We start from the raw sequence: 9,369 nt of genomic DNA, 5'->3' as shown, positions 1-9,369 counted from the left end.
TATGCTTAATGCTGTATATTGTTTTTTTACAGAATTATAGCTAATGATCCATATTTTATGAAACCACACTATTTTGCATGTTAAAAAGGCTATTTAATAATATGTTGCATTTTTTAAATGTAAAAGTGAACTAATGAAGGGATTAAATTTGAGTCACCCTATTTTTTTTTATGTTATTTTATAAAATATGAAACAATAAATTCATTAGAGAAACGAAATATTTAATTAATTTTGTTAAGTAGAATTGTTAAAAATACTTTAATGGGTTTGTTTTTCGAGGTTTTCAGTTTCAGGTAAATGGCTTGAAGGAGACAGATGATAAAAGATTCTGGCTATGGTGGGCTCCTCTGATAGAATTTATTGGAGGTTATTTTGATTTAGGTAAAAAAAAACAAAAAAGAAATGATTTGATTTATTTGAATAAAAAGTGGGATACTTTCGGTGGAGAAAGGAAAAATAAAGTATGGCTAACTCTCTTTTTTCTTCGTCAATTTTTACGGCTTATTTGCTGTTTAAGTATTTTTAGAAATAACTATTTATTTATTTTTTAAATATTTTTGAAAAATGTGCAGCAATAATTGCAACATCCTCTTATAATTCACAATCGGAATCGTGTGACCGAGTCAACTTGTAAACTATAGTTGTTATGCGGAGCTTAATTTCCAACTTTCTTTTTTACAGTTAACAAAGGAGGAAAGTGCTGAATAAATTATATTTTGTTTGATCAAAATATTTTGATCATCTTTCTTTATCCTTCTTGACCGAGGAGAGAGTTCCTGGATCTGGCATAAGTATGCTATTCATTCAAAAGCTAATTCGAAAAACTTAATTTGATTTTCATCGATTTATTACCCTTTTACTTGTGGATTTGCAGGTTATATTGTAAACATGGTTTCTTCTTCTTCTTCTTCTCTTTCTTCGGCAATCACCCTTCAAGAAAAATACGATGTGTTTCTCAGTTTCAGAGGCGAGGACACCCGCAATGGATTTGCTAGCTATCTCTATGGAGCTTTATCTGCAAAACAGATCTCAACTTTCATGGATGACCATGAATTTGAGAGAGGCGATGAAATTAAACCCACCCTTCTCAAAGCTATCGAGGAATCCAAGATTTCGGTAATAATTTTCTCGGAAAACTACGCTTCCTCAACATGGTGTTTGGATGAACTGTTGCAAATACTTGAATGCAGAAGAACAAATGGACAGATTGTTATGCCAATCTTTTACGGCATAGATCCATCGGTGGTTCGGAAAAAGAATGGGAGTTATGGAGTTGCATTTGCTCAACTTGAACACCGTTTCGAGGACAGAATGGAGAAGGTGTATCAATGGAGGGATGCTTTAACAGAAGCATCCAATCTATGTGGCTTGGATTCCAAGGATTTCAGGTATTGTAATTTCTATATCCTAGTATTATATTACGATAGAAGCATAAAATAAATCACCAAAAAAAAAAAAAAAAAAGTAGCATAAAATAGGCTAGCAATTTTTAATTGTATGTCAATGTTTGTGAACAACATAATATAGAGCATTATCATTATGATGTTAATTACATTTTCTAAACGAATGACAGAATACGATCAAAAAAACAAAAAGGTGAGAGGAGATTAGCTATAAATTCCATTAATATAACAATAATAAATAACAATGACATGGTAGAATATTAATGAAAATCAGAGAATAAATATCACTATTTTTTTATTTTATTTTATTTTTTTTGATACGGATCGTTTGTCCCTTTTTCCTATCCCTGATCATGTGTACCAATAATATATTAATATAACATTACATCATTAAAAATTATTATAAAAAATAAAATAAATTTAAGTGATAAAGAAGAACTAATTTTTGCTTTCACTTCATCATTTCCATAAGAGAAATTAAAAATCTAAGTTTAATTAGGTGAGAGATGTAAACTAGACAAAATAAGTAAATGAATAAATATATATAGAGAGGGAGAGAAAAATTGAATGCAAATAAATAAAAAAAAGTATTATTTAAAATTTCTATATGTTTTATTTTCTATTTTCGCTTGAAGTACCCAACTCTACGTCAAGATGCTGGTCCTATTTTTCTAAAAATTGTTTTTTTTTATTTTTATTTTTTGGCATTTGTGTAGGCCCGAGTTTAAGCTAGTTCAAAAAATTGTTGAAGATATTTCGTTGAAATTGCCAAAATGCCAACCTTCAAATGAACATTACAAAAAGGGTGGCCTCATTGGAATTGAAGAAAATATCAAGAAAGTTAAATCATTATTATCCATTGGCTCAAAAGATGTTCGTATTATAGGTATTTGGGGCATGGGAGGTATCGGTAAAACCACACTTGCTAGTGTTGTATATCAAGAGTTATCAAGTTCTCAGTTTGAAGGTTGCTCTTTTCTTCCAAATGTTAAGGAAGAATGTGAAAGACGCACACCATATCATTTGAGAAAAAAGCTTCTTTTTGAATTGTTAAATGAAAATGCTATTTTAAAGATGGATACGCCATTTGTAGCATCACCATATATTTTTGACAAACTTCGCCGTAAAAAGGTATTCATAGTTCTTGATAATGTGGATGACTGGATTCAATTAGATGCTTTAGTTGAGGGATATGATCAATTTGCTCCTGGAAGTAGAATTCTTGTTACAACTAGAAATGTTCAAGTGCTTAAAAAAGTTGCTGATCAAAACATTTACAAGATGGAGGGATTAAGTCACAATGACTCTCTTGAGCTCTTCCGTTTGCATGCTTTTGGTAAAAATTCTCCTCCAATAGATGATGCAATGCTGTTAAAAAGGGTGGTAAGCTATGCAGATGGAAATCCATTGGCTCTGAAAGTCTTGGGTTGTTTTCTTCATTCCAGAAACAAACAAGACTGGAAAAATGTATTATATAACCTGCAAAAGTTTCCAGAACAAAACAAAATTTTTAATGTACTGAGAACTAGTTATGAGGGACTAGATGAAGGGATTCAAAATATATTTCTTGACATTGCATGTCTATTTAATGGGTCTTTTACTAGAAGTGAAGCAGAAAGGTTACTAGATAGTGGTGATTCCCTAGTGAAAATAGGAATGGAAGTTCTCGTTGAAAAGTCCTTAATTGAAGATGTTAGATATGGGATAATAAATAAGCTACGGATGCATGATTTGTTGCGACAAATGGGTCAGAAAATTGTTTGTGATCGACATACGGAGCCTGGTCATCATAGTAGGTTGTGGGATGCTAAAGATGTTTGCCATGTATTGGAAAGAAATACTGTAAGTGCAAATGCATTATTGGTTCCTCCTAAAAATGATAGAAATATTGTTTTAACAACCAGCATCTAATTTAGTATTGTACATATAACTTTAATAAATTTTATTATACTGTATCCTTAGATATATTAGTTTAAATATATAATGTTCATTTGATTTTCAGGGAACTGTAATGGTTGAAGTCATATTATTCAACTTGTCCGAAATGACTAGAGATGTAGAAGTTTGTAGAGCAGCCTTATCGAAGATGTGCAATCTACGAGTCCTGAAAATTTATTTTGACAATTATATTAGTGTTAATAAGTTTAAACTGCACCTTTTTCAAGGCCTTGATTCTTATCTTTCTGAGAAGCTAAACTATTTTCATTGGGATTTTTACCCTTTGGAATCAATGCCATCGAATTTTACTCCTGAAAATCTTGTTGAACTGGTACTCCATCGCAGCCATATTCAAAAACTATGGAATCGTGAAGTTCAGGTATGATTAACTACTTCAACTTTTTCGGTAAAAAGCATAACTTTTTAACTTAGTCCTATTGTATTGTTTGTCAAGTATATATATAGCCATTTTTCTCCATCATGTGACAGTCTCTTCCGGTGTTAAAAAGAATGGATCTTAGCTATTCCGCGCTCCTCACAGAAATACCAGATCTATCTCAGCTGGCTCCAAACCTGGAAAGTATAAATCTTGAAGGCTGTAGAAGTTTGGTTCGGGTTCTTCCATGTCTTGAAAATCTTGACAAGCTTACTGATCTAAATTTGAAGGGTTGCTCCAAACTTAGAGATTTTGAAGAGACAATACATTTTGGAGGCATTAAGAACTTTTTGAGCAAAATTTTTCAGCAACAGTTCCCACTTCTCAAAAGTTTTATAAACAACAATATTTTGTCTCTCTCCTCACCTCAATCCCACATTTCCCTAAAGTTTCCGATGAATTTAACAGTTTTAAATTTGCAAAGGACACCAATAGATGCAGTGCCCTTATCAATTGAGAGTCTTTCTGGTCTTGTTAAATTAGATTTGGGTGATTGCGAAAGTCTTAGAAGTCTTCCAACCAGCATTTGCAAGCTAAAATCTCTTGAATCACTCATTCTGTCAGGTTGTGTAAAACTGGAAAAGTTTCCAGCAATCTTTGAGCCTATGGAACTGCTGGAAAGTCTTATCATGTCTGGAGCAGGGATTACAGAGTTGCCGGAGTCCATTGATAACCTAATTTCCCTCAAAGATTTGAACCTAGATAGTTGTAAGGAAATTGGGTTTCTCCCAAACAAGTTGTGTGATTTAAGGAAACTTGAGTATTTGAACCTCAGTCTTTGTTCAAAACTTGAAAATTTGCCTCCTTTACCTCCTGCTTTGTTATCATTGGAGGTCCAATTTTGTGGGAGCTTGAAATCACTACCAGATCTTCCATTATTTTGTGAACGCGTGTATGCAAGACATTGCACATCACTGGAGAAAATATCAGATTGGAGGCCTTCACTCCAGCACCAACTCAACTCTGAATCTCCTAACTTCTGTAGGCCCCATAGATGTGCTGACTTTATGGGTAGATTTGCTAACTTTTTTGGCTGTGAAAAGTTGGATCAGAATACACGCAACACCATCATCGCTGATTATGCAATTTTTAAAATAATTAAAGCTGTATGTTTATCTCTTTCCCTAATTAAAGCTAATTGCTATTAAGAAGTTTTGTTATCCAGGTTTTTAATTTCCCATGTTCATGGTACAGGTCAATTCAGATTCGGACCTCAATTTTTGTTATCCGGGTGACGAAATTCCTAAGTGGTTCAGCAGTCAAAGTCCAGGGACTTCACTGAAAATTGATAAGCTTCCTCCATTTTGGAATAATGACAGCTTCTTGGGTTTGGCTCTGTGCGTTGTTCTTGACCTGAATAAAATTAGACCTCAGGACTACGTTATAATTCATTTCAAACTCAAATTCAAAACCAATATTGATGATGACTGTCCTCCTGAATTTTATGTAGAGCGGTTTTTGTGGGCAAACAAAAAATGTTTAGATCACGTATTTATTTGGTATGTCCCAAAAGACTTTATGCAGCATTCAGAAGATCTGTCTACACAAAAATGGCTCTCTAGTTGGAGCAGTGATGCCTCTTTCCATGTTTGGGCTTCGTTCTCCCGCGATAAGGTTAAGCAATTGGAGAGTGAATCTTGTGAGATAAAGAAGTGTGGGGTTTGGTTCGTTTACAAGGAAGATGCAGAGAGATTTAATGCAGAAACTGTTCAAAGTATATGAGACAAAGAGAAGACGCTTGGATAATGAATGTTGTGAAGCAAGTGGAAGCAATCAGTTTGTTCCCTGGGGCTCTCATGAGGAAGAAGACGGTGATGAATCACATCTTACAATTAGTTCAAATAAATCCAGGCGGAGTTTAGTTGGTAAACGATGAAGATGCAAATGAACAATTCGGTTCTACGTCTTACGGACAAATGGAACTTAAGGTGTTGACTTTCTTTGATGAAAATCAAGTAAATTCTGTCAGTGCTTTGGTAAATCAATTTAAGAACACAGATTTTAATTGTGTAAATTTGATATTCTTTATTTTCATTCAATATGCATTTCCAGGTGTTTTAATTACATTTACTTGTAAGCTAAGTTTAAAAATTCTGCTAGTTAATTTCACATACAAGTTCATTTTCTTTTCGGTTGAAAGATACCTTCTAGTCGTGACATTGAAGTTGGGATGCCTTGTTTGTGTGCATATCCGTATGAATTTCTTTAAACGTTCTCAATTTATCTTTCCTAGTAGCATATAAAATGTCTATTTCAAAGGCTTAATTTTGTTTCTGGAAATTAAAAATAGTGCTAAAGGAGAACGAACTGTATTTTCTTGATTGATATATTTTTTTCTTTTTCCACTTCCTATCTGTTTGCCTAATGGTTGGTAAAATGTGTTTGTGTATAGTTGGTGATTATTTTTCTATTCTGAAATTGTTTGCTTGAATGAATACTATGTTCTGAAATTGTCTGCTTGAATGAATACTATTTTCATCACTAACAAATAATAGACACACCATTTGGGCTTTCAGCTATTGGCTTGCCAAAGAAGTGGATAACTTTAGTGGTTAAGCGCCCGTTTATCTGTGCATGGGTTCAGACCGTCAAAGTAAACCTGCTCGACTCTGATGCTAGCTCAAAATTAGGCCGTAATATTATGCCCCATAACAGTAGTTTTGTCCTCAAATCGATTAAAGATAAAATAATAATAATAATAATAAAATAATATTCACAGGTAAACCGCAGAGGGCATTGACCGCTGACTTATTAGTCTTTTTCGTTTAAACATTTCTTTTTGGGTTTAGTTCGTAAAGTGTTATCTATATTGATTCTCTGTATCTACCATTCTTCACGGAAGAAGCTTTAATTTACTTTATATGGCTTCTTCTTCTCTTTATTCACTCTTCTCTTCCCAAGAACATTACGAGTTTGAAGAAAAGTACGATCTGTTTCCGAATTTCTGAGGTGAGGATATCTGCAATGCATTTGCTAGCTATGAGTTTGAAGAAAAGTACGATGTGTTTCTGAGTTTCAGAGGTGAGGATATCTGCTAATCAAATAATCTTAACTTTTATGGATTGCCAACTTGAGAGAGGTGATGAAATTTCATCCAAACTTAGAAAAGCAATCTGGGAATCCAAGATTTGGGTAATAATTTTCTCAGAAAACTTTGCTTTGTCTGCAATGTGTTTGGATGAATGGTTCACATACTTAAATGCAAGAAGAGATACGAGCAGAGTACTGCTATGCCCATCTTCTATGGTGTAGATCCATCAGTTGTATGAAACAAGAAGAATAGCTATGGAGTTGCATTTGCAGAACTTGAAAAACGTGTCAAAGGACAGCATGGAGAAGGTGCAACAATGGAGGGCTGCTTTAACACAAGCATCCGCTCTATGTGGATTTCAGGTGACCACTTTTTGTAGATCCTAATTATTTATCCTAATTATTATAAATTTACAGCATAAAGCAGTGCTCCTGATTTGCTTTAGGTTATGTTCTATAATGGAAGCACCAGTGGTCTTGTTTGCTTTGTGTTTGATGATTGCGTTCTGTAATTTTTTGCTGTTAGTTAGATTACCACTGTTAATTTCAACATAATAAAGGATTAAAAATTCTCTGTCTTAATAAATAAAAAAAGAAAAAAAGAAAAAAAGAAAGAAAAAAAATGCTCTGTATTTTTTTTTTCCCCATATACCTATGTTTAATTAAGACGCAGGTCCTACTTTTCTAACAACTGTATCATCTTCATTTATGTAGGGCCTGAATGCAAGTTAGTTCAAAGATTGTTGAAAATATTTATCTAAATTGCCTAAATATCTCTCAAATGAGCAGTTCAATGGGCACGTCATTGGCATTGAAAAAAAGGTCAAGGACATTGAATCACTATTATCCATTGGCGATGTTTGCATCTTAGGCATATGGGGCATGGGAGGTACCGGTAAGACTACCTTTGGTAGTGTTGTATATCAAAGATTATCAAATTCTCAATTAGAAGGTTCCTATTTTCTTTGGAATGTTACGGAAAAATAGATAAAAACTATAAGTGTATGGATCGTTTCAAGTAATAAAATGCCGAGTAGAGTATTGCCCTATAATGATTGATTTTAGACGAATTTAAGCTAATTATTATTCTTTTTCACTATTTAATTTTATCTATGCAACCGAATACAAGTTATAAAGCTCAAATTTAAAACTATTAAAAGTAAACAAGACAATTAATGAAAATAAACAAAAGAACATTGGCAAATAAAATGAAAATCAAGATTTTTGCAAAAAAATTCAATAATCAAGGTTTTAGAGATTTGATTTCACTTTATCCAATCTTGTATCTATCCATTTAAGCCTCTATTAATTCAATTTTATCAATTTGTTAATCTAGGAATCTAATTTTAAGCCTAATCACCTATTTCAAGGCTAACTAGATAATATGACTAAATTAATAACTAAATATCTCTATCCACAAACACATGTTAACATTCATTAAGCGCCCTATTGATTATCTAGGCAATTATTGTTTCCCCAAACTCTCACAAGGTTCTAAATTATATAACTAGACAATATAACTAAATTGATAACTAAATATCTTTATCTAACTATCCAATTTTAACAATCATTAAGCACCCTATTGATTATCTAGGCTATTATGGTTTCCCTAAACTCTCAAGGGTTCTAAATTATATTATCAAATTTTAGATGTAACTCCCCGTCTCTATTAGTAGACTTGTCACCTTTTGTCAATATTAACCCCAATTTAGCCGTTGCATTCGGTATTGTATTTTTTGTTCAGAGCTTTCTAAGAGGTTACTTATCCTAGGACTATCTCACCTAACAACTTCGGAGTTCTTTTGAATCTTAAAACCAACTGCTTTGGAAAGGCCTTTACATTATAAGAGTAATTATTATTATATTTGAATAATCTCTGATCTATGCCTGAACAATGTGGGATTGGATACTAGGTAACCTATCAGTGCCTTACACCCACCAACATTGGTCGTCTCAATCCACCTTTCTTGGCATCCAGCATCCTCGCTGGCATATTTTCAATCGAGTACAAGCGCTGATACTATTTGTAATTCTCCAACTCTACTGGCGGACTTATCATTCTCTGCCAATATTGTTCTCAATTTAGCTAACGCACTCAATATGAGATTTTTTGTTTAGAGCTTTCCAGAAGATCACTCATCTTAGTATTGCTGTCACCTGAACATGCTTAACTTCAAAATTTTTTCGAACCCTGAAGTTAACTACTCCGAAAAGGTTTGACATTATAAGAATGACTATTATTATATTTGAATCATTCCTGATCAACATCTAGGCAATATGAAATTGAAAAAAAAAAAAAAAGGTATTTACTCTATTTTTGGTTTTATAAAAAAGGAAAGGAAAAAAAAAATTTTACTTTTACGTTGTTTTCAACTGTGCGCTACTAGGGTATCGGGTAAGTCTTCCTCCTCTGTTTCTTCTCTTCTTTTAGCCCTAAATTCTATTAGGGTTAATATTAAGGACTTCTGATCTTAATTTAGGGTTTTGGTATCTATTTAAGATTGTTAGAAATTCAGTATCCTTGGAGATTTCGATTTCTGATCAAGTTTCGGGGCATAGAGA

The 9,369-nt window shown here is 33.0% G+C and overlaps 1 protein-coding gene across 2 annotated transcripts; it reads left to right on the top strand.

Moving 5' to 3' along the window:
• The first annotated feature begins 620 nt into the window (after positions 1-620).
• LOC112488992 (disease resistance protein RUN1-like) lies at positions 621-5,841 on the top strand. 2 transcript variants are annotated; one of them, XM_048463451.2, is made up of 6 exons: positions 621-791; positions 875-1,388; positions 2,120-3,245; positions 3,406-3,720; positions 3,831-4,883; positions 4,972-5,841. In XM_048463451.2, the coding sequence occupies exons 2-6, from the start codon at positions 889-891 to the stop codon at positions 5,497-5,499; spliced, it is 3,522 nt and encodes a 1,173-aa protein (XP_048319408.2). In that variant the 5' UTR covers positions 621-791; positions 875-888; the 3' UTR covers positions 5,500-5,841. The 2 variants fall into 2 exon arrangements, with proteins under 2 accessions (XP_048319408.2, XP_048319409.2); XM_048463452.2 differs by lacking the exon at positions 621-791 and having other exon boundaries at positions 984-1,116; positions 1,191-1,388.
• Positions 5,842-9,369: the final 3,528 nt, after the last annotated feature.

The sequence above is a fragment of the Ziziphus jujuba genome, chromosome 6, assembly GCF_031755915.1.
Source record: "Ziziphus jujuba cultivar Dongzao chromosome 6, ASM3175591v1".
Lineage (NCBI taxonomy): Eukaryota > Viridiplantae > Streptophyta > Magnoliopsida > Rosales > Rhamnaceae > Ziziphus > Ziziphus jujuba.
This window is presented reverse-complemented; position numbering and strand designations above follow the sequence as displayed.